At 45.7% G+C, this 26,060-nt stretch overlaps 1 protein-coding gene across 2 annotated transcripts in view; it reads right to left on the bottom strand.

The window, feature by feature from the left end:
• GABRA3 (gamma-aminobutyric acid type A receptor subunit alpha3) overlaps positions 1-25,382 on the bottom strand; it is a 138,237-nt gene extending 112,855 nt beyond the window's left edge. Inside the window, exons 1-3 of one of the 2 annotated variants that reach the window (XM_074964375.1) lie at positions 24,951-25,382; positions 8,731-8,862; positions 1,099-1,220 (exon numbers count right to left, since the gene is read on the bottom strand). In XM_074964375.1, coding sequence (XP_074820476.1) covers positions 1,099-1,220; positions 8,731-8,819 — 211 coding nt within the window. In that variant the 5' untranslated portion in view covers positions 8,820-8,862; positions 24,951-25,382. Of the gene's footprint in view, positions 1-1,098; positions 1,221-8,730; positions 8,863-24,462; positions 24,532-24,950 lie in introns of those variants that run through there. The other variant, XM_074964377.1, reaches the window with a different exon arrangement.
• Between the last annotated feature and the right edge of the window lie 678 nt (positions 25,383-26,060).

The following is a 26,060-nucleotide window of genomic DNA, read 5'->3' as shown; positions in this document are numbered from 1 at the left end:
ACAGTGTAATTCAACCTAAATCCATTGCTCTAGTTTCACAAACAGTGACCAGCAACATTCTGGCAATGGCAACCCACACTTGAGAGGAGCCACCTCCCTTGCGTCAGTTCCTCTGAAAAAATTTGGATGCAAAGCCTACATGAAGCAAAGGGGAGGAAAGGTAATGAAATCCCCCTGCTCCCACCAAAACACCTATCATGTATCCATGCCTCACTGAATAACCCCATCATCTTACTAGTGTAACTCTTGTCCACCTACCCACCATCCCATCTGTGGTCCTTCCTCATCATGGTCATGCCATAGTCATACTGTCAGCTCTTGGGGGAAGGAACCCTGTCTTATAAGGCATTAAACAGAGTTTTGGGTGCTTGAAAAACAACAATAACAATCATTCCTGATGATGGTGATGTTCAGATCATCCTTGAGTCCCAGTGAGAGAGGCCTAGCTGAGTAAGACCCAGTGCAAGAAGAATCTCCCAATTAAGTAATTTCTAAATGGGACATAGATACAGAAGAAATTATTTTGATACTGAAAGCATTTCTCTGACAAAACCCTCTGAAGTCAATTGGAAAGAAGGACATCAGCCTGACGTGCAGGTCCCTGGGGCTCACTGGGGTTCTGCTCTATGAAAGCAGATCACAATAATGCCTGGGATGGGTTTGGCTTGGGTTTGTTTCTAGGGTTTAATTTGGCAGAGCCTTGAGGTAGGAGCCCAGGACTGAATGAACTTGAAAACCAAATTCCATTCTCTCCACAGGAGAAGGAGGTCTTCTGTAGGAGGAGGTTGGGGTCCATTAGTGTAGGAAGAGAAGCCCACATTGGTCAATCTACAGGTCTATTGATGCAGCTATCATAGAAGCTCAGGACATAGGTCAGAGAGAGACCATCTTCCTATCTCACCTCAGGAGAGCAAGGTGGGTTTCTCTCCCACCAGAAGATTGTTGCGGTTACAAAGAACCCGGGAAAGAACAACTGTAGGACTGAATTCCCCCCTTACTCCATGAATGATGGTTGATATTACTCTGGGAGTAAACTTTATAACTCATTTATGAAGCTATGTAGTGAAGGAAAATAAAATCCTCACAATGCAGACTGACCTCCGAGTCCAGGTCTCAGCCGATTGTCATACCCATCCAACAGCCGGTCCAGAATGCGTGTGAAGATGGTGATATTGTCCTTGCTGTCATCAACAATATCTGGACCATGCTTCTGAGAAAGCCTGGGGAAAGAAGAGAGAGATAAAAAGAGAAATCGGACTAGAAATTCGGTCTTGATATGCCCTGAGCTCTTGTTTTAAACAAAGATGTTCATTCAGACATGGCCTGCCTCTGCAGCCTTGCGCTGCAGTATGTTTTATGTTTGTCCATAGTATAACGTGTGTAGGAGGCTGATTGCAAGAGACATCACACCTACTCCAGTCCCAGCCTCTTTTCCTTGTAGCCACTGCAGAGGCTGACTGCAGAGATCTCACTGCGATTTTATCCATTTAAAGTTGCTGTATGGGGGTGCTGGCAACTAAAGTGCTAGAATCAACCAGTCAGGTGGGGAATGGTTTACGAGTCCTGGTTGGGAGAATCATCTTCCCCAGTTCCAGCATCTCCCACTCAACATCTGAATGGAGAAAGGTTTAGCAGGAGCTCAGGAGACACCACTGTTACTCCAAACCCAGTTTCTCCCAGCAGGAGACGTTTAGCAAAAGATGCAGAAGAATTCATGGATAGAGGAGTTTACAGGCTCTCCACTTCAGGAGGGGACATTGCAAAGTTCAGCTACAAGAAGTTGCAAGGAGACAGAAGGAAAGATTAAGAAGCCTGGGCATGCAGCATGATAGATAAAGAAACAGGAAGGTACAGAGATGAATGGATGGTTTAGCGGATGAATTGCTAGAAGTGGTGCAGGAGTCTCCTCTGGTGGGGGTTGCAGTCCAGCACTGACAAATCGATGCATTACTGCTAAACAGAGAAATAAATGACTTGGGAGCAGCAGCTTGATTAAGATGAATGAACATGCCAAATGGGAAAGACACCAATGCTGGTTGTGGGGGGTTGTAAATTATACAGGTGCATTTGCAGAGCAGCACTCCTGGATCCATATTAGGGGGCTGGTGGAGCAGCTTTGGTAGTATTCCTACCCATGACTCTGCACATTTAGTTTGTTTTCTCCCCTTCCTTCCCTCTCTTTCTGATTTTTTTTCTCTTTTACTCTGAATGTTTCTATTTTTCTTCATCCACTTAAGTGTTGTTTCTTGGGTGCTGCTGCATTAGGGCTGATTTGTAGGATGGGCAGCTTCCCTTTGTGGTGCAGAAAACAAGAGGGAACGCACATTCCCAAACTGCAGGCTTCGATTTCGCTTCCTCCTTCCCCAACGTGTTTCTTTTAGGAAAGTGCTAGCGGTGCTGCAGTGGCTAGGAGCTTCCAGCATGCCTGTGCTGGACTCCATTCTAGCTTGTCAGACGGGTCGTGCATTCATCTCTCTAACAGTGTCGCTAAGCATGCTGGATGAAGCCACCACCAGCGTGGTATAATGATTACTAGCCTAGCCAATCTCCTACCACCACAGCTAGTTAGTGACAGAACAACCTCACAAGGTTCAGAGGAGCACCCCCAGAGGTCCATAGGCCTATATGAACCTCAGCCAAACTAGCCAGAGATTTTGGCTTAGGACGCGACAAGGAGGGGTCTGAAAGCTCATGAAAACAGGCTCTCATGAGAGACCTGTCATTTGCTGGAAATACAAGAACAGCATCTTCTCAATGTATTTTAGTACTTCTAGTCTGACGCAGGAAATGCAGAGCCTGGGCAAAATGGAAGAATAGTGAGGGGAGGAATGGTGGCTAGCATTTTCAAGACCAATTGTATAGCATGGGGTTTGGTTAGAGGGTCACACTTTATATTACAGATACACTTATAAATAGTTTATAAAGGGCCAATAAATGACAAATAATAGAGCTGGTCAGGAATTTTCCATCTAAATGCAGTTATTTCGTTTATTTTTGTGCAAGTGGGGTTGACAGAAAATTCAGTTTCTGCAAAATCTAAATTGTCCTGTGAAAAATTTTGATTTGGCCAACATTTCTTGACTTTGTATCGGGAAAAATCAAAATGCAATATTTTGTGGAGGGTCAGGTTGACCTGAATCGACACACTTCAGTTTGTTGACCCTAACTGAAATGTTTCATTTCAGGTCTGTTTGACATCAGTCTGTGTTTGCTTGTGCTGCTGCCTACCGCGTGGAGTATTTGAGTGCCCCAGTTCTCCTCTTTGAGACAGACTCCCTGGCTAGACTACATCTCCCATGATGCACCACAGTCTCCAGTCTTGTTGAGCTGACACGATGCATCATGGAAGTCACATGACCATGGTATATCAGAGATTTAGTCCAGCCCATAGAGGAGAATGAGACCGGAGACACTTGAACTACAACTCGTATAAGGCATTGTGGCAGCTGAAAGAGATATAGAGTAATGTCCATCCAAGCCAAAATGAAATGTTTTTGTTCTGGAAAGTCAAAAGGTTTTGTTTTTAATCAGAAATGTCAAAATGAAACATTTCATATAAGTTTTTTTGGCACTTTCCATTCTGTAAAAAAATAAATATATATTGACTTTTTGTACAGATTTGGTACAAAAACAAATTTTAAAATATCCATGGGACAGAAATCTGATTTTCAACTAGGTCTAATAAAGAGCCATTTTTAATAAGTGGGACTGTAATAGTGCAATTGGAATAATGTCCCACAGGTTGCTTAACAATGGTTTTAACTATCTGTCCCACCTTCTGCTGATGTGCTCATAACCATCTAGAACTCATGAAATGTATATCTGTATCATGCTATCAACAGCTATTAAGAATTTATTATTGCTTTATAAGCTATTTAAAATGCAGCCTTAATATAAAGCATGACAGGATAGTGTTTTAAGAGCAATGCCTGACAGAGGTTCACAAGTGATCGACAAATTCATCTTGTCGAATTTTGAACCCGTTTTGCTTTGTTTGAGGTTTGAAATTTTAACTCAGACTGGAAGACTGTGGGGTTCACATCTCGCTTAGAAGACTGTGAAAAAGCAGCACAGCTGGGGAGATAAAAATTTCAAAGGAAAGAATCAGGAGCATCTCTATGTGGAACCATATTTGGGGCATCTGCTTGGTCCAGCATAGCTTTGGAGAGGGGCTCATCTATCCTTAATATAAAGCAAAGGCTGCCCTTTGGCTAAGGAAAAACAATGGGACAAATTGATCCTTCTCCTGCCCTGACCAAGTCGGACTGGAGGGTGCAGAAATAATGAATGAAAGGAGAACTGACAGCAGATGAACAAGACCAACACGTGGCCAACAGAATGTGAGATGATGACGTGTATGTGAGGGACAGAGGTGGAGTTAGGAGCTGAGAATATGCAACGAAGGGGCAATGAAGAGATCTGAAGGGATGCAGGCCAGTTCAGACAGTGCTACCAAGCCTACAGTCAGAAGGGCTGCAAGGTCAGGCAGGAATGCTGGCAGGGTGTTTATGGCTCATGGCCTAGCAGTGAGTGGCGTGGAATACAAGCTGCTTCATGCTGACTGACAGCTTAGTGGGACTCCACATGTTTCCCCCTTTATTGTGGTCCTAGCGGAGGCAAATCACAGGCTTCCCATCATCTTGAAAAAGGAACCTCCAGGTGCTATTCCCTGGGCTCTAACTACCTGCTCAAAGACACACACACACACACACACACACACACACACACACACTCAGTTCTGGACCCCATTTCCTGTTCCACCCACACTGGCCTTAAGGGGCTGAATTTTCCTCTGCTAGTTAGCATGGCTCAGGTGTTTGGGATGGGGATGAAGATAGTTCACTGGACGTTTGGCTTTACAGCCCTGGAGGCCAAGTGTAGATTTCTTTGGATTGGTCTTGTTCAGCTGAAGAGGTCTGAAACGAGGGGAGGGCAAGAAGTATAAGAGTGTGGCGTAATGGCAGGTAGATCAGAGGGACAAGCAGGTACGTAAGAAGAGGTGACAGACCGCAGGAGAATGCCAAGGCAGAGTGAGATGGAGGAAAATTTGGATCTATGATGTGGAACAAAAGAGCATGGGATAACATCATGTCCTTGTGGGTTGGAGGGGAATTGGGATCTGTAACAAGGCCCAAGGACAAGGGGAGAGAGAGGACCAGAATGCAGAAAGGCTGCCTATAGATAGCAAGGTTAACAAGCAGGGCCCCTCGCAGGCACAGCGCAGGCTGGCTTCCAGTGTGTCTCCAAAACTATCTACTATCTAAGTAACTACTTTCAGCACAACGTAGAAGGACTTCATGACAAATGAATGCCCAGATTCCCAGGTTAGAGACAACAGAAGAATAAACGGTTCACTTCCACCACCTTAATCTAAATTGCAGTGGCTCTTGCTGCCACCCTTGTCACCAGGGGCCTGTCCGTGTTTCCTTTACAATGAAAACCCAGCACAAAGGGAAGGGTTTATCTTGGGCAGGGAATGGAAATGGAATGAAAGTTCACATTGGCAGTTTACTGCTCCCTCTGCACTAGTGACAGCTGTGATGAAAGCACTGAGGTAGTGCAGCTGGAGGAACAGCAACTCAGCAAGTGTTCTGGCTATTGCTCCGAAGCCCATTTACTGTGTCAAAGAACAAAACGAAGCCTTTCTCCGCAGCTTAGAGACAAGGGGGTTTATTGCCTCTCAGGAAGAGTAGAGCAGTTTTTAGAGGGAGGTTTTCATGTGCAGTAAGGGAGAAGGAGCCATTTTAGCTCACTGGTTGAACTGCAGTGAGAGTGTGCATGTGTGTGCACAAGGGCATGAATGCACATGTAGGCATGCGAGCACCTCTCTCTCTCTGTTTACACAAGTGTGTGCACATGTAGGTATGCACTTGTAAGAATGGGGCATAGATGTATAAGCATGTGTGCTTGAGTATGTGCAAAACAAATATGTATCAGTGCATGCGTACAAATGAGAACGTGTGGGGAGACTGAGTATGCAGAAGAGAAGGCATGTGGCAGGTGTGCACAAGTGTGTATGTGGGATAAGTGCGAATGAATGTGTTTGCATGATTCTGTACACATAAAAAATTAAATCTAGGGTGACCATATTTCCCTATGCTGAATATGGGACACCTGGTAAAATTACTCGTATTAAAGCGAGTTCAGTGGCAATCAATCAGAACTATGCAGTACAAACGTTCAAATTAACATCAAGTTGACTGAGCCCCTGTTAAAAAGAAATACTGCATAGTTGGATTCTTTTTATTTACCTTCTTATCTTTAAGGCTTTAGGGCAGTGGTTCTCAAAGCCGGTCCGCCGCTTGTTCAGTGAAATACCCTGCCGGGCCGGACCGGTTTGTTTACCTACCGCGTCCGCAGGTTCGGCCGATCGCGGCTCCCACTGGCCGCGGTTCACCGCTCCAGGCCAATGGGGGCTGCGGGAAGCGGCGCAGGCCGAGGGATGTGCTGGCCGCCGCTTCCTGTTGCCTCAGGAAAACGCAGTGCCAGGTACCAGGAGAAGCAGGTCCGTCCTTACACAGTGTTGAAAGGCAGTTAACACCTCCAGGCTGCTGTTAACCACCAACATAACCAAGCAGCCTCCTGTCCCCCAGCTATAGTGCAGGCAGGAGGGGGTTAAGCTCTAAGGATGCATTGTGCACCAGGGCCCAGGGATCCTGACTGCAGGGGCTTCAGCGAACCTTGCCAGAGAGATGGCTTAGCAGGGGAGGATGCCTGGGGACTGAGCAGCCCCGTGCTACCCTCCCTAGGGGCAGGACTCAGGGCAAGGGGATGGTGGGTGAAGAGGGTGCTAAGCCCCTACCCCAGGGGCTGCTGTGGAGCCTGCAGGTTCGGGGCATGAACAGGCTAGAAATCGCTCCCCACCCCACTGCCACTCCAGAGCTTAGCTGAGGGGCAGAGAGGCTTCCCCGTGCCAGTGCTGCACGGGGCTTCGGCACATGCAGGGCTCGGCTCCTCCGGGGCAGCGAACTGGGCCGGAGGGTCTTGGGCTTTCCCGGGGCGCCAGCCCAACCCAAGGCAGTGGGGGAAGGAAGGAACCTGCCAGCCAGGCTCTTGCTGAGATCAGTGCTCTGACCAGGGGCTGGTTCTTCGCACAGCACTGGGAGCAGGATGCCCCCCACCGGGGTGGATATGGAGGAGCAGCAGAGCTGCGGGGGGAAAGTGGGTGAAAGGGAAAAGCAAGGACAGGACAGCAAGAGGGGGAGCACATAAAGGGCTGATGGGTGAGCAGCAGAGGGGATACAAAACTGGCCACTGCCTGGCGCTTGCCCTCACTCACCAGCCACCATAGCTCGCAGCCACTGCCCGCCAGAAACGGGGTGGGGGGCAGGGCCCTGCTGGCCGAGAGCCAGCACGCAGCAGGAGCTGCACTGACAGACCAGCAGGGGGAGCGGCCGGCCCTGCACGCTGCAACTTTGCCCCACCACCAGCCTTGCACACCCACCCTCATCGTCAGCCACTGGACCCCCGACTCACTGCTGGTGGATGGGTAGCTTGCGAGCAGGAATCCAGCCAGCAGCAGAATCCGCCAGTACTCATGGGGGTTGGAGGGGGAGAGACAGAATATACAGGACAAGTTGCCTGTTTTTAAGGAAAAGTTGGGACACCTGCAGGAGGGCTTTAAAAATGGGACATCTGGTCACCCTAACTAAACCAAATATTGTTGCCAAAGATGGATGCAGTGTGTGTATTTGTACATATATATATATATCTCCAAAGGGATTTTTATTGGGGATCTCCTTATTCCTCACCACTGCCCACATAGACTGTTCTGTGCTGGGCCTTCCTCTGTTTAAAAGGAGATCATCCCTCCTGACAGTCAACCACAAGGGGTCACTTGGGAGGCACAGCGGAGTGTTATGCTGCCATTGGACTATATAATGATGTGATTACAGGTGGCCAATTATGGACAAATGGACTCTCATTTTCTCTGTTCAGAACAGTTTTATGAATGCAAGAAAGCAAGTAAGGTCAGGCAGTAGCATCCCAGATCTTGGGCTACTGTACAAGTCCAAGAACCACTAACCAAGGCCAAGAACTCCATCCAAGATCAATGCATTTTTTTTCATTGTCATTTACACTTGTAACAGTCAAACAGCTGAATCAATTTCATTTTTCAAATTTTGTGAACGAAATATTTATTTATTTATTTTTAAAAAGGCCTGGAAGCAATCTGCCAAGTTTTAGCCCAGAGCGAATTGCTTATGGGCCAAGTTAGAAAATTGGTTTTTGTCATAAAAGTGCTGACATTACCTTAGCTATGGCGGCTTGAACAATGCTAATGTAATCCCAGTCACTCTCAGCTACAAGGGAGTGAACATTCCAAGGGGGAGGGAGGGCTTGTTTTATGTTATGCTAGAATATTGCATGCGGCCAGGAAAACAGATACTTGTGCAGCAGCAAAATACTGCATATGAGATGGAGGATAGTGCAATCAGCATCCTGGAAAATATTGCAGAAGACCAAACTGAGCAGGTGCTAGAGAGGGGCACACGTGAACCCTATAGCAAGGTTTTGGCAGAGGTGCGGGGAGGAAAGTGGACACTCTTCTGGGTTTATACTGGAATGGTTTAAAGAAAAGCCAGGGGTGGCCTTTTTCTAGGTTCTATTGGAATACTCCACATGATGAAAAGTGGGGGTTGGGGACCTTACACTCGAATATCCCAAGCAGAGCGCGCGGAGTCCTCAGTCACCAGTGTTATTAAAACCCCCAGGTTCTTGTCATCTTACCCAGCTTCAGCAGGGAAAGCATACGCCATGAGTAGAATTCCAAGATGAATGGTACAGAGAGGAACAGTTCCTGGGATGCTCAGCGCCATGTCCTCAAGACGCAGCAATGGAGAGTAGGAGAGTCTCTGAGACCTGCCAGGGTAGGGGGCGGGAGAGTGGAGCAGGGGACAAAAAGAAAGAAAAGAGATTTTACTCACTAGCATGAAAGCTTGTCACTGATTTCCCCAGAAGCACACAGGTTTATCGAGAGTCCCTTCACAGCCAGTCAGGGCTGGGCTTGGGGATACAGTATAAATGCGGTTACAAGTCCCTTGAGTTTTGAGAAGACCCCAAATCAGTTCACAGCTATGATGGACGGTGTCACCCCAGCTACCACTGACAGCACTAGCATTACTGACAGCTCCTGCCTCCCAGCTGCCTATAACTAATCCAGCTCCTATGCAGAGCTACCAGTGAGAGCTTTGGCCACAAGAAGGTGCAGCTGAATAGCATGAAAGGCAGTGGGGTCTAATAGCCGACAAAAGCACCAGAGCAGGGGACAAAAATCTCAGCTCCCTTTGTGGCCTGGGGCAAGTCACAGATGGGCATTTCCACACTTGGGTGCCTAAAATTGTCACCCAAGTCAAGAAGTGCAAAGTCCCTGCAGTGCCCATTGAGGTCAGCACCTCTGACAATCAAGCCACTTTGATGTTAATGCTTCAGTATCGATTTAGGTGACTAACTTAAACCCAAGCTTGAAAATTTGGCCCGTAACCTCTCAGTGCCTCAGTTTCTTCATCTGTGGAATACAGAGAACAATGCTGACCTAGCTCACAGGGCAGCTGTGACTATCAGGACAACCAGTGTTTGCAAATACTCAGGGATAAATGTTAAACTCACCAGAATGCACTTCAGAGCATGTTTTTGCACCCCTGCCCATCTTGGCGAATAGCCATTGATGGACCTACCCTCCATGAACTTATCTAGTTCTTTTTTGAACCCTGTTATAGTTTTGGCCTTCACAACATCCTCTGGCAAGGAGTTCCATAGGTTGGCTGAGAGTTGTGAGAAGAAATACTTCCTTTTGTTTGTTTTAAACCTGCTGTCCATTAATTTCATTTGGTGACCCATAGTTCTTGTGTTATGCGAACGAGAAAATAACAACACTTCCTTATTTACTTTCTCCACAGCAGTCATGATTTTATAGACATCTGTCGTATCCCCTGTTAGTCATCTCTTTTCCAAGCTGAAAAGTCCCAATTTAATTAATCTCTCCTCATATGGAAGCCGTTCCATACCCCTAATAATTTTTGTTGCCCTTTTCTGTACCTTTTCCAATTCCAATATATCTTTTTTGAGATGGGGTGACCACATCTGCATGCAGTATTCAAGATGTGGGAGTACCATGGATTTATATAGAGGCAATATATTTTCTATCTTTTTATTTATCCCTTTCCTAATGATTCCTAACATTATGTTTGCTTTTTTGACTGCCACTGCACATTGAAAAGGAGTACTTGTGGCACCTTAGAGACTAACCAAATTTATCTGAGCATAAGCTTTCGTGAACTACAGCTCACTTCCTCGGATACATACTGTGGAAAATACAGCAGATGTTTTTATACACACAGACCATGAAAAAATGGGTGTTTATCACTACAAAAGGTTTTCTCTCCCCCCACCCCACTCTCCTGCTGGTAATAGCTTATCTAAAGTGATCACTCTCTTTACAATGTGTATGATAATCAAGGTGGGCCATTTCCAGCACAAAGAGTGGGTTGGGGGGGGGGGGAGAACCTGGATTTGTGCTGGAAATGGCCCACCTTGATTATCATACACATTGTAAAGAGAGTGATCACTTTAGATAAGCTATTACAGCAGGAGAGTGGGGTGGGGGGAGAGAAAACCTTTTGTAGTGATAAACACCCATTTTTTCATGGTCTGTGTGTATAAAAACATCTTCTGTATTTTCCACAGTATGCATCCGAGGAAGTGAGCTGTAGCTCACGAAAGCTTATGCTCAAATAAATTGGTTAGTCTCTAAGGTGCCACAAGTACTCCTTTTCTTTTTGCGAATACAGACTAACATGGCTGTTACTCTGAAAACTGCACATTGAGTGGATGTTTTCAGAGAACTATCCACAATGACTCCACAATCTCTCTCTTGAGTGGTAACAGCTAATTTAGACCCCATCATATGCTATGTATATTTGGGATTATGTTTTCCAATGTGCATTACTTTGCATTCATCAACATTGAATTTCATCTGCCATAGTGAGCTGTAGCTCACGAAAGCTCATGCTCAAATAAATTGGTTAGTCTCTAAGGTGCCACAAGTCCTCCTTTTCTTTTTGCGAATACAGACTAACACAGCTGTTACTCTGAAATCTGCCATTTTGTTGCCCAGTCACCCAGTTTTGCGAGATCCCTTTTAACTCTTCGTAGTCTGCTTTGGACGTAACTTCTCTCTGGTTCCACAGACAAGGCTCTGCACAAGCAACAATTGCTACAGTCTGCTGCCAGTGGTGCTGGCTGATGCAAATAGCACTCAAAAGATCTCAGCAGCTCCAAAGAGTCTTCAGAAGCACCAAAGTGACTTAAAGATTCTTTCCCTTCCATTCAAGTCCCTTCCCACCTCTCCCCCCATCCTCACCCTTGTCACTTCAGGCTTGGGCATTCCCAATTATTGGGGTCATGACTTGCATTTGTCCACATCTGCAAGACAGCGCATGCCAGAAGTCCAGTGAAATGCTTGTCCCCCAGTGCTCCATTACTCTAAAGCACACTCAGCCTGAGCACATCCAGACAGCAGAAGCTTTCAGCATTTTTCCATTCATCTCTGAAGACTCATTTTTTCCAAATGGCCACTTTCAGGTGGCTAAGCTTAGTTTCACCATGGTAATGACACTGCCAGAAACGGATGAAGTTTGGGCATCAGGTGGTTTCAATGGCCACTTGGCTGTCCTGCCTCTCTAGTATGTTCAGATTTTACATTAATGCTCAGTTGTATTTTTATTGTAATGTTACTGCATAGTTAACTGTCTTTCCCCTTTTAGGTCTCTCAGTATGCTGAGGCACCTTGGAGTGGCAGTACCAAGTCAGAAGCTGCATACATACAGTTTGTTAGGATGCCTCCATATCACACCGCCTCATATTTGATCATCCAGAGGAGGCCCAGTACTGCCACAGCAGGTAAAGCTGGCCTTTGAGAACCCAAAAAGCCTTCAGCTGCTGGCACCCCGATTTGGAAGACCAAGAAATGGTTCAGCTTTCAGGTTGTGAAGGCTCAGTTTAATGCCAGTCTGCTGGGGTTTACAGCAACCGGGACAACACGCTGGTTTCTGTCAAATCAACCAGGACATGAGGCCAGGCCCCATGCACAGAGACATTCCTGGTTTCAGGTTATGCAGTACTGCCTTAGCTAGCTCCAAACTGAGATGATAGTTATCCATATTAATGTGGAATTGAGCATGAGCATGAGGTACAAGAGTCAAATACCAGTCCTGTGGAGAGTAGGACTGGATCTGGTAAGGAATTTTTCAAGTAGACCCTGTTGGTGCTAACTGAAGGTTACCTAGTGTGCTTGAACATAGTACTGGTTAAAACAGTAATACATTAATGCACACCAACAGGGTCTACATGGACCAATCAATGTGCAGCATGTTAATGTGCTTTAAGAAAAGGAGTACTTGTGGCACCTTAGAGACTAACCAATTTATTTGAGCATGAGCTTTCGTGAGCTACAGCTCACTTCATCGGATGCATACTGTGAAAAATACAGAAGATGTTTTTATACACACAAACCATGAAAAAATGGGTGATTATCACTACAAAAGGTTTTCTCTCCCCCCACCCCACTCTCCTGCTGGTAATACCTTATCTAAAGTGATCACTCTCCTTACAATGTGTATGATAATCAGGTTGGGCCATTTCCAGCACAAATCCAAGGTTTAACAAGAACGTCTGTGGGGGGGGGGGTAGGAAAAAACAAGGGGAAATAGGTTACCTTGCATAATGACTTAGCCACTCCCAGTCTCTATTCAAGCCTAAGTTAATTGTATCCAATTTGCAAATGAATTCCAATTCAACAGTTTCTCGCTGGAGTCTGGATTTGAAGTTTTTTTGTTGTAATATCGCAACTTTCATGTCTGTAATCGCGTGACCAGAGAGATTGAAGCGTTCTCCGACTGGTTTATGAATGTTATAATTCTTGACATCTGATTTGTGTCCATTTATTCTTTTACGTAGAGACTGTCCAGTTTGACCAATGTACATGGCAGAGGGGCATTGCTGGCACATGATGGCATATATCACGTTGGTAGATGTGCAGGTGAACGAGCCTCTGACAGTGTGGCTAATGTCATTAGGCCCTGTGATGGTGTCCCCTGAATAGATATGTGGGCACAGTTGGCAACGGGCTTTGTTGCAAGGATAGGTTCCTGGGTTAGTGGTTCTGTTGTGTGGTATGTGGTTGCTGGTGAGTATTCGCTTCAGGTTGGGGGGCTGTTTGTAGGCAAGGACTGGCCTGTCTCCCAAGATTTGTGAGAGTGTTGGGTCAGCCTTCAGGATAGGTTGTAGATCCTTGATAATGCGTTGGAGGGGTTTTAGTTGGGGGCTGAAGGTGACGGCTAGTGGCGTTCTGTTATTTTCTTTGTTAGGCCTGTGTGCTTTAGAAATCCCACCCCCACAGAGCACATTGCCCTATGGTATAGACAAGCCCTGAGATGCACTGAGAGCTGTATGAAGACCCATGACTGGAGCAGCTAGGACCACATCTCATCAGGAATGACGTACATTAGCTGAACAGTGTGGAGACACCGCTCTGTAATAGCAAAGGCAATGCAGATCATGACTGAGGTGCATCAGCAGAGCAGTTTAGGGGCCCAGAACTCAAAAAGCCAGGGGTGTTATAGATCAGAAGTGATGTAGAAGGGCAGAGTTCCTTGAAGGCTCAGTACAGGAACTAAGAGATATACCCACAAAAGTAATCCAAGATTTTACAGCAGTGATCCCAAATGCTGCAGTAACAGCTTTGCAATCTGTAGTGGTTTGGACCTACCCTGGAGATTTTTGCCTAAGAGTGAGAAAAGAACAAAATACATCCTTTCCAGATCAGCTTTGCAAAGAGCTGGTGAGATGGCAGAGTAGAGGGATGCAGGGAACCTGATGCAGAGGAGGAGGAAGCCTCACACTAAGGGTATGTCTATGCTTTGAACTGGGGATGTCATTCTGACTGAGCTAGTGTGTTAAAAATAGAGTAACTGGTGGGGCAAGCAGCAGGAGTGGCTAACCACCCAGAGCACATGGCTAGCATCTTAGATGGGTATGTACTGGGGCCATTAACCTCTCCTGCCACTTGCACCACTGCAGACACACTATTTGTAGTGAGCTAGCTGGATTAGAGCTAGCATAGGTATGTCTCCTGGAGCTAGGAATCACAACTCCAGCTCAAAGCATCAATGGACACATACAAAATGGGAAATGACTGCCTAGGAGGGAGAATTGCAGAAAGGGATCTGGGGGTTATAGTGGCTCACAAACTAAATAAGAGTCAATAGTGTCACACTGTTGCAAAAAAAGGCAAACATTATTCTGAGATGTATTAGCAGGAATGTTGTAAGTAAGACAGAAAAAGTAATTCTTTCATTCTACTCCACACTGATAAGGCCTCAACTGGAATATTGTGTCCTGTTCTGGGCATCACATTTCAGGAAAGATGTGAACAAATTGGAGAAAGTCCAGATAAGAGCAACAAAAATTATAAAAGTTCTAGAAAACATGTCCTATGAGGGAAGATTGAAAAAATTGGGTTTGTTTAGTCTGAAGAAGAAAAGACTTGGGGGGGAGGGGACACGATAACAGTTTTCAAGTACATTAAAAGGTTGCTCCAAGAAGAAGGGAGAAAAATTGTTCTCGTTAATCTCTGAGGATAGGACAAGAAGCAACGGCTTTAAATTGCAGCAAGGGAGATTTAGGTTGGATATTAGGAAAAACTTCCTAACTGGCAGGTTGGTTAAGCACTGGTACAAATTGCCTAGGAAGGTTGTGGAATCTCCATCATTGGAGATTTTTAAGAGCAGGTTAGAGAAACATCTGCCAGGGATGGTCTAGATAATACTTAGTCCTGCCATGAGTGCAGGGGACTGGACTAGATGATCTCTCGAGGTCCCTTCCAGTCCTATGATTCTATACACCCTAGGACTGGAAAAGTTGCGGGAAAGGGCAGAAAGGAGCATGATGCCAGATATGTGGAGGAACCAGGGATGTAGCAAACAAAATCTGTGGTAATGCAGGCTGGTTGAAGACCATGGTCAGTGAAAGCAAGAGCTGAACTGGATACTAGGATGGTATTAACATTGACCACAGTTACACACCAGTCTACACCAGGAAACTGACTATGGCTCCATCAATTCCTACGCATGCATCCTGTAAAGGGCCCTCATTCAGCAGGGTACCTAGGCATATGGTTAACTTTACAGTCACAACAGTCCCATTGAAGCCAATGGGACTGCTCGCTTCCTTAAAGATAGGCACATACTTAAGGACCCTTCTAGCTCATGGCCATGGCGCTGAAAATAATTTGGGTCCATCTGCACTAGGGCAGAAGAGTCTTCACTACCAATTCAGGTGGATGCTTTGCCAGCAGTAGCTCAATTTCCTAGTGCAGACAGTGCCGCTGAGACTACAGGAGATAGCCTGGCACACCACTCAACCTCTCCTTCCTTTCGTTTGGGCTTGATTTTTATTGGGAAAGGTGAGGTGGGAGTGGTGGAGTGTGAGCTACAATTAGAGCATTTTGTGGTCCTCATTCTAGTCAGGCTTTTTCTTGAAGGGAATGGAGAGAGAAACAGGGCCAGATCCTGAGAGCTGACACTTCTGCATACATTTTCTCAGATGCGTTGCTTCAACTGTTGTAAACAAAAGCAGGGGTCATGGGCTGGATTGTGCCTAGTGGACACTGGCTGGCATTGGAGCTGCATTAGCCCCAGGGCAATGATGGGCCAGATCACCCATGGTCTTATATCAACGCTCGTGAGCATCTGATCACCTCCTGTGAGTAAAAATAATGTACAACTCAGCATTCTTTCTCCCTTCCTTGCTGGCACAAGGCAGGCTTAGGGGCTCTTTTAAATCTCCCCATTGTTTCCAAAACAGATCCATGGGCCATTTGGGATGGTTTGAGTGCACAGGAGTACCTCCGCTGCTCCCCTGTGCAAAGGGACACTGGCTGGACCCCTCTGAGCACAGGGGCTTTGACTGCACCTGTCCTTTTCACCAACAAAAGGACCAAGCAAAATCTATCTCTGTGTGAGGCACCCTCTATAAATCCAACAGTGATTGTCTGAATAGACTGTTTAATTAAAAGGGCTGTGGGGAGGTGATTGGGTAAAGCACCGCTGTTTTTAACTGACTAGTGACAGGGTCACCACGGTGCTAGCACCGAGGAGCCTCTTTCTGAATGGCTCTGTCTCTCAGGCTGTTTTCATGCCGCGTCTGCAAAGAGGAGGTGGTTTATAGTAGACTTTGATCCAGTCTGGAATAAGAAATCCATTCCTGTACAGCAGAGAGCCCTCTAGTAAGAATGAGCAGCCTGAGCGCTGCTGGACTTCATCCCCACAACATTGTAATGCTAGTAATTCTTGCAGTCTGAATTACACTGCATGACACTGTCCCCACAGGAAGTGCCTAAAAAATTGTCCGTTTGCCTCAAGCCTTTCATAGAGGAAGGTTCCAGAGAACCTGACAAACTGATCTGCTTGTTTTTATTATTACATGCAAGGATCACTTTCCCCACCGTGGTACGAGAAAGAACATAAGAGCTTCCTTTTCCTCTCACCAGCAGAGGAATCTTTGAACTCACAAGCACCTGTGAGATGCACCCAGAACAACCCCAATGACTCAAAACACACACAGAGAGAAAACCGATGGGACTCCCACACAGACCTAAGAGGCACAAAGCCTATACATTTATCATCAGGCCTTGCAAAGAATCTGCCACTCAGACCAAGTGTTAGAGACACATGGAAGCTCTCAAGTGTGGTTTCTGCACTACAATACCAATACAAAATACTCACAAAGGAGGAGGCACGTGAGGGGAAAAATAAAGGGAAAAGGCAATATGGAAACAAGGATGCTCATTGGATTGAGAGTCGAGCCCCAAACTGGGTTTGTTTATCCACATTCCCCAGCGTGCTGGTGACTGATAATTATGAGCAGGGTCCAAACCACCACTGGGTTTAATTTAGCAAAACCAAAAGCTGCTCAACAATGTTTCCCATAAACCAAAACTAATCCCAGTTTCCCCCCCGTAATTTCCCTGAAAGTGATTCCAGGAATGCATCCGATGAAGTGAGCTGTAGCTCACGAAAGTTTATGCTCAAATAAATTGGTTAGTCTCTAAGGTGCCACAAGTACTCCTTTTCTTTTTGCGAATACAGACTAACAAGGCTGCTACTCTGGATCCAGGTAGAGACTAGTTCATAACCACCACAGCTACAGGCAGGCGCACAGACTCAGCCACAAGTGTAACAACCTAACACTAGTCCAACCACACAGCAATTAGAGGCAGACACAGATTCACAACCGTTGCAACTGCAGAAAGACTGACTCACAATCACAGCAACTGCCAACTCAGACTAGCAACCACAACAGCACACACAGTATTGGAATTCTGATGCTGCAGACTATACACATGACTGACAATGCTATTATTGTAGTAGGAAGAAAGTCTGAGACATAAGCCCTTGTATTAGAGGCCTGAGATAAAGTAATACTCAAAACTTTGCTGATATAAAGCAAAGTTAAGTTGTGAGTAAGAGGCAGGACCTGCTCACAGAATTTGGCAAGAACAGGGCTGATATTGCAGAAACACACATTCCTAAGTAGTGCTAGGCACAAGAGTATATACGTAAACATATTTCAGAAGGGTGGTATCAGAACACCTTGATATGAACTCATTCCCTAAAAATAACAGGAACATGCTGACCCATCCTAAAGATAAGGTCAGGATGACAGTGTAATGAATAGAGATGTACAAGGTGATGGGTGGTAACTGGCTTCATCAGAGGGTGTCAACTAACTATATCAGAGGGGCAGTACGTAACTTGTTTGTATTGATGTATAAAATGGAGCCTCAAAGCAAGTGTCTCTGGCTAGCCTTGGGAGGAACAGAAAGTCCCACCATTCACTGAGCTGGGCCATTGTTACAAGCATACAAGTATCAGTGGTCCGATAGAGTCTGTGGGATACTAGTACAGTGCTTTGTCAACAGTAAACCTGGCTGGGTGCCTTCGTACCTTAACAGATCTTGTGGTCATTGGGTGGTTCGCTCGAGGTCCGCTATGCCAGCTGTCTGCACAAAGCTGGGACAGCAGACACGGCCAAACATCTGACCACATTGGTGACCCCCCAACTACTGATCTGGGAAGTAAGCATGCTGTCCTCTGTAATAATTGGATCCCACAAACCAAAAACACCAAAAAATATCACACCACAAAAACACCAAAAGATCTCAGTATTCACTGAAGAAACCCCCAAGCATCAAAAAAAGGGAAAATGGAGTGCTTTATAAATAAAAAACTGGCCAAATACACCTCAATCTACTATATATGAACAATTATGTTGGCAATCGCATAGAAACCACCATCAGTTAAATTAAACTTGGCTACTACGTAAAAGCAACGGCATTATTGATGTATTGTTGTATTATTGCTGTACATCATTTACAATGTGCATAACCTTGCTAACCTGTTTAATCAACACACAGGTAAAAATCAACAAACGAATGGCAGCAAACAACACGAAGGCAAGAAAAAAAAACAAATTGGTAAAAAAATTAAGTTACACAGTAACTACAAATTGGGTAAACAAATTCCCTGGTAGTACCAGTCACAGTTTGGGATCAATAAAGAAGGCACATGTTATTCAAAACAATCTTGTTCAGTGTCTGGGTACCAACACTAAATCCTGACACAACAATATTTGATAAATTGGTGACTGTCCATTCAGTAGGTTATCCGAAAACCAGCATCCATAAAAAACAACTGAATCTATGTCAGCTTCTCGGGTATCACTAAATAATGCAACCAATAAAACAAAACAGCGACCTGTTCCTGTTTCCTTCCCAGTAAAGCTTACCAGAGGGTAACAACCAGCAGTAAGGGTAACCTATAACATGGATGGACAGTACTTTGTAGTAACTAATTACAAAACATTTATATATAAAGGCCTTATTTGTAATGTCACTGCTCCAAATGTCTGTTTTGCTTCTCATATATATAGCACTGTGGAACACACTGTAATAATGCCTATCCCAGTGTTTGAAAACACTCAGCCTACTACTAATGATAATATAGGTGGTAACTGTAATTGCCCTAATAAAAGTGTATTGCCATCTGCCGTACCACAAGGACGAAACTACAACCCCAAATTAAAAGAAAAATTGTTATGCTTCAGTATAAGATGGTGTCATACGTACACATACATACTATACATATATACCCATATACACTACAAATATATGCACCATATCCATATTACTCATACATATTAATTATTTAAATGTGTCACCAAGGCTCAATCATAAAACTACATTCCTCAAAGTCCCGGGCCTAACATTCCCAGGTCCACCATAAGGAACTAAAAACAATTGAAAAATAAAACCTGTTCATCAATCGTACAAAAAAATGTGCAAACTACGGAACAAATGGGGCATAAATGTATAAATGGTAAAGTAAGGTAATCACATAACAGTGTTTAGCCCACTGGGTCATCTTCAGCCCATGCATTATGCTTTTCTGAAACGATGGGTAAACATCCTCCCCATAAAAAGACAAAAAGTGGGGGAATATAGTAGGAAGAGAGCCTGAGACATAAGCCTTTGTATCAGAGGCCTAGTCTGAGGCCTGAGCTAAAGTAGTAGTCAAAACTTTGCTGGGCTAAAGCAAAGTTAAGTTGTGAGTAAGAGGCAGGACCTGCTCACAGAATTTGGCAAGAACAGGGCTGATATTGCAGAAACACACATTCCTAAGTAGTGCTAGGCACAAGAATATATAGGTAAACATATTGCAGAAGGGTGGTACCAGAACACCTCGATACCAACACATTCCCTAAAGATAACAGGAACATGCTGATCCATCCTAAAGATAAGATCAGGATGACAGTGTAATGAATAGAGATGTACACGGTGGTGGGTGGTAATCAGCTATGTCAGAGGGTGTCAACTAACAACGTCAGAGGGAGAGTACGATACAGTACAATACAACTTGTTTGTATTGATGTATAAAATGGAGCCTCAAATGGAGTGTCTCTGTCTAGCCTAGTGAGGAACGGAAAGTCCCGCCATTCACTGAGATGGTCCATATCTTAGTGGTCCGGTAGAGTCTGTGGGATATTAATATCGTGCTTCATCAACAATAAACCTGGCTGGGTGCTTTGATACCTTAACGGATCTTGTGGTCAGTGGGTGGTTCGCTCGAGGTATACTGTGCCAACTGTCTGCGCAAAGCTGGGACAGCACACAGGGAGAACACACACACGCAGCCAAACATCTGACCACAATTATCTATACATAAACGTATGTGTGAAACTAACTATCACCTTTGGCATGCCATGCATCATTAACTGAAACCTTGACAATCTTTTGTTGTGATCCTTGCACCTCCCTTCACCTTCCTCATTCCTGTTGCCTTCACTGACGTCATTGAGTCAATAAATAGGTGCTTATTCTTCACGCAAAGAGCTATGTCCTCTATTTGCAAAATGTTATACACGCACGGCACTAAACAGATTAATAAAACTATCTATACATGTAACCCACAGATCTTCAGGGTGTGGTGCTCTGTCCCCTCTAGTGGCACCGAGACCACTTAGAGATTAATGAGTCTGCTACAGCCTTCGCTAAGAGCCATGTGGCTTTTAGCTCATGCAGTAGAGGCTCATGCATTTAGCTCCAGAGGTCCCGGGTTTGATCCCGTCAATGATAGATACAGATAGTGGTACAGTGTAATGCATAGACAGACATTCTATGTTCACATACAATGTAAACAGTCATGCCAGCCATTGATACATACATACTGAGATACTATATGCCAGTGGTGGGCACCCTGTGGCCCATCAGGATAATCCGCTGGCGGGCCACCAGACAATTTGTTTACATTTGCATGGCCAGCCGCAGCTCCCAGTAGCCACGGTTCACCGTTCCTGGCCAATGATGCTGGCCGCTGCTTCCTGCAGCTCCCATTGGCTGGGAACGGTGAACCGCGGCCACTGGGAGCTTCGGGCGGCCGTGCAAATGTAAAGAAACTGTCTGGCAGCCCGCCAGCGGATTACCCTGACGGGCCGCAAATTGCCCACCACTGCTATACGCATATATACTGAATACCCAGACTGGGTACCTCTGAAATGTATGTATGTGCAAAATGAATATACATTTAGCTCAGAGACATGGGAGCAGGAGAAAGTGATGGCAGTAGTAGGGACTGGAGGAGTATTTGAAAGGCAGGATTATTTACTATGCTATCTGTCTGGGTGTGTAATAATGCCAGGATTCGGTCTGTACATTGTGCTATTTTTTGTAAACATTTGGCAGGAATACACCCACAGATAAGGGGCTGGGCTTTTTTCTTCAGAGCTGAGCTGGAGCAAAACTGAGGAGGAGGAGGAGGACTTGAAAGGAGTGAATGAGAGAGAGAAAAAATGAGCGAACACTGAACTAGGAAGAGAGGAAAGGAAAGGGGGGATGCTGAGAAGCAGAATCAAAGTAAGTCTACAAAATGGAGAAGGACGGGGAAAGAAGGAGGGTGTAAAAGAGAAATGTATAGAAAGAAGGGGATTGAGAAAGAATTAAGGTGGGAAGGAGGGAAGTCACAAAAGTCACACATATTTGTCACAAAAGACACAGAACCAAAGAAAAACAGAGCTCCCTAGATGCTGACCTATCTGCACAGTGGTGCTCAGAATGTACCTGTGCATATACACATACTGCGCTTCTTACCATACAGGAAAAAGCAAGAGGAAATTCCAGGAGAGGTGGTGGAATCTGCAATCAGACTTATGTGCCAGAGGGTACAATGTACAGCCCAAGCACCAGCAACTTCTCAGATCTCCATTTGTTAAGTGAATTGGACACCATTGTGCTCACTTGCCTCTGCTGGCTTTGTGTATCAGGAGGGAGGGGGAAAGCAGACACTGGGTATAGTCTGGATAGGCAATCAGGCACTGGGCACGCTCTGAAGGACATGTAGCTAGAAAGTCTACAGGAACAGTGGCATCATTTTCAAAACCATTGGAGATCCTTTAGGTTGAAGGCTCCTCGTTTAGGGCAAAGAGGTGGTTAAAAAGCTACACTGAAAGGCCAGGGCTGCATTCATAGCACCAGCATCTTCATCCATCTGTAGAGGCACCTCACCCTGACTAATCCCATTGTCTGGAGTGGCCATGTGCTTGTCTCCTGCCTAACTGCTCTCCTCACATTCTAGGACCCTGTTAGTTCTGTCTCTCTCACACTCTTCCTTGAAAAAGATGAGGTGGCTGGGTGACGGATTAAAACAATTGCCCTCTATGTCACCGGATCAAGACCAGCCTCGGCGAACTGTGCCCAGAAATCATTACTCCCTGGAGGGTCTCAGCCCATTTTTTCTGTCTGAAGACACCACCACAGGAGCGGACAGCTGGCAGACTCAGCAGGGAGGCCAAGGATCTAACTGGCCATGAGATTCACTGCTCATTCACCCCTAAGGGTGGTTCCTCCCAGCCAGGTGTACAGAGGCAGTGTGGGGGAAGCTCGCACTGCTGCTGCTGCTCAGACTGTGACTGCTCTGTGGGTAACAGATTTCAGTGGATAGGCTTGTCAATCCAATGCTTAACAACACTATTCCTTTTAACAGGTCCACGCCTCAGAGCCCAGCACCTCAGGGTGCCCAGGTCCGGAACCCCATATCCCCACCTCTGCCAAACCCCCAGCTTCAGAGTCCATCAGGCCTGGCTGGTGGTTGCATTGGTTTCACTCTCTCCTCTTTCCTTCATGCACCATCTCACTCTAGAAACCTGGCTACAAGATTATCCCAGTCCAGAAAGTTTGTATATCCCATTCTTGACCTCACGTCCTACCAATGCAGTACCCAAGCCCCGAGGAGCCTTCTCTTTCCTCTACCAGCCATGAGATGGTGTATATAGTAGAGCCCTGCAGTGGGTCTGAGATCCCGCAGAACCTGTTGCCATAATAGCGGGAGCCGGTAAAATGTACTTTTCTGCAGGTGGGATTGGGTGGGCAAAAAACGGACTGTGGTAATTTGCCAGAAAACACTAACTCTCTCATCAGTTTGCCACATAAAAATTGTGTCTAATTCTGTTTATGTATATAATATATTGAACAACCAATTTTGTTTTGTTTTTTTAGTAGCATGGGAGAATCGGTCTCTCTTGTGGGATCTAAGGTTTTTGCAGATAGGATCAGGATAAAAACAAACAAGAAACAATGCAGGAGTGGGAATTGCATGGTGGGACAGGAGCGAGATTTAAAAAATAGTCCCACTCAGGGATCTAGTATATAGGGCTGCATACTAGTTAATTCCCAGGAACTCTACGTATTTTATGTGGATTCCATCAAACATAAGTCTCCCAGAACGTCCTGTAGCACCTGTATTATTCCAGATCAACCAGAAGCACTATAGTGGATATGCCTCAGCCTTCGAGGGTTAATCATCTTTGCAATACAGTGCTTACAATAGGTAGGAAACACTGAGCCCTTACTACTCGGTGCTGTGTTTTGCTCTCTCCCCAGTCTCTTTGCTTGGGCATCTGCACAGATGATGTGCCCCCACCACTTAATCAATACACCCTTCCAAGCATCTCCATTGGGGCTGCAGCAGTCAGCATCCTCCTTTTGAAGCAACAAGCTAAGCGGCTGCTCCCAGAGAGCAGTCGAAGGAGCTGTCATTTAAGCACACTGACTTTTCACGCAGCTCCCTCAATAGCCCCTTCTTTTTAAAAAAAAAAGGGGGGGGGGAGAAACTCCTTCGCCAGAGAATCCCTCCAGAGCAAGCAGGTTGGAACCAAAACTAAACTGCAGCCCTTGCTCATGTTGAGCAGACTCCAGCTTGCTTCAATGCCGCCAGCATGATATAACCGGCTCTTTAATACTGCAGACCTGATGCAAGTACCATCAATGCAGGGGAAGTCACTGGAGAAGGCGGTGTAGAAAGGGTCCGTTCTAGTCCACAGCTAATTCTCCTCTCAACCCACACCCCTCTTTGCTGATCTCCAGCCCAAGCTGACCCCATTAGCCTATCATCTGTCATTCCCCTCTCCCTCCCTCTATAACTGAGCAGATACCCACAGTGCTGCTCAGCATTTCAGATAAACGCCACAAAAGGATGAGGGTCTATCAAACAGCTCTTTAGCCTCGCAGGTGTTTGTGCCCAGCCACCCATCCAACAAACAAACCATCTTTTTATTATCTTTACCTTGATCAGCAGCGTATTGAAGAAAAACATAAAACATCTGTTTGTTTACCCTCTTCTATTGTTGTCCACAGAACAAGCAGCAGCTTGGATTTAAAAAAAAACCCTCTAAGCAACAAGGAACAAATGAGGTTTGCACAGGTCAAGAGAAAGGGCTGGCCTTTGTACTTTCCATCAGAAATACCCCCTAGATTCTCAATGTATCTTTCCATTCTACTCTCATCACCCATCCACAGACTTACTCATTTGTGTCCCTGGACAAAATTGTTATTTACAACTTTGTTGTACATACCCTGCTTCCAAGCAGCAGTAGCAAGGGGGAATGCAGTAAAAGAGTCTATGTTTCTTTCGATTTCCCTTCTGATCTGGGCAGTGGAAGAGAACGGGTTAAACAAACACTAGCCATTAGTCATTTCCTTTCAGTCCCCCTCAGGCATGTTGATGGCTATGGAGAGCAAGAGAGATGTATGTGCGTGCACTGATAGCGAGATAGTCATTGGCAATAGAGAGGTCGACTGCCTCCAAGTTAATAAAAAGGAGAATGGTTATAAATAATGAATAGCAATTAATAATAATTGTTCCCATCTCCAGCAATCAACATTTAATCCATATTTAAAAAAAAAAAAGAAAAAAGCCAGAGACACACAGAGCTTGCCATTGCGCCTGCAGATCGTAAAGAGGGGAAAAAATAACCCCAAATCCATCGAATTAGAACCCCCTGCTACAAATAAATTCACTGGGACAAAGAAAAAGAAATAGAGAAGCATTTGTATTCCTTACCACGCCACTCGATCCCTTCCCCAGAGCTGCCGGGAGAAGAAAAATGAATGAGCTGGAGCGAGTTATGGGATTGTTGACGTTGGGTTTCCTGCTTTCTTTCTTTCTGTCTTTTGCTCTCCCTTTTCTGTAGGCTTGGGTTTTCAGTTCGCGGCTGTCTGAGCTTGAATGCTCTGCTGTTCCAGCAGTATCTGAATACAGTGGTTGAGCTGAAAGCATTTAAACCTCTGTTGCTTCAATTGAGGCTAAAGTATGGTATTCTTGTATCTGTTACGGGGGAGAGAAGCCCAGAGAGACAGCAGACAGGGGTATTATTGTAGGGACGGCTGCCTGAGATTCTCCTTTAGCCGTTCTGAGATTGGAGATGAAAGGAAAAAGTCTCCTCCCCACCTGCCTCATTCCCTCCCCTCCCCAGTCTCTGGAGGAGGGTTTAACAGCCCTGTCCGTGCAGATCCCTTCTTCCCGGAGAGCAATGAAACAGAAAATACACAGCAAAGGCACATCAGCCACACACAGGAAAGAGCACAGCGTGGAAGGGACACCCACTCTTCCCCCTGCCTCGAAACCCTCCAGGTGGAAAAGCCAGTGTCACAAGGCATGGCCCAGTGCCCTCTAAGCATGGGGCACTGGCCTAGCCTGCAGGTGGGCAGAAGGGCCTGCCTGAGCAGAGTCCTTCTCAGGAGGGAAGGGAAGCAGCAGAGGGGGATGGCCAAGGACTTGGTGCTGATACTTCCTGGTCAAAACAGATACCTGTTGAGCTGGTAACTCCCAAACACTATAACCAACATGTAACAGATGGTGCTAAACCAGGCACTCACTTGCACCCAGGACAAAGCTCCCCACTTCATCCCATCTTTTAAGCACGTTCACTGGGCAGGGGTGCTTTCACTATGCTCAATCCACTCAGACACCATGGGTGTGAAGTCTTTGCCTTGAACTTGAAAGCTGCTTGGGTTCCTATTCCTGTCAGAGACTGGAAAGAAAAGAATCCAGGCAGAAAACAAATGCAGAGAGAAAATCAGGGTTAAAAATGGAGCAGGGAGTGGGCAGAGTGAAAACAAATACAGAGACACAAGCCGGCGTGAAGAGACGTTGGATAGACCAAATACGATC

The sequence above is a fragment of the Natator depressus genome, chromosome 9 (genome assembly GCF_965152275.1).
Source record: "Natator depressus isolate rNatDep1 chromosome 9, rNatDep2.hap1, whole genome shotgun sequence".
Lineage (NCBI taxonomy): Eukaryota > Metazoa > Chordata > Testudines > Cheloniidae > Natator > Natator depressus.
Note: the sequence above shows the minus strand (reverse complement) of the source record. Positions and strands in the feature narration are given on the sequence as shown.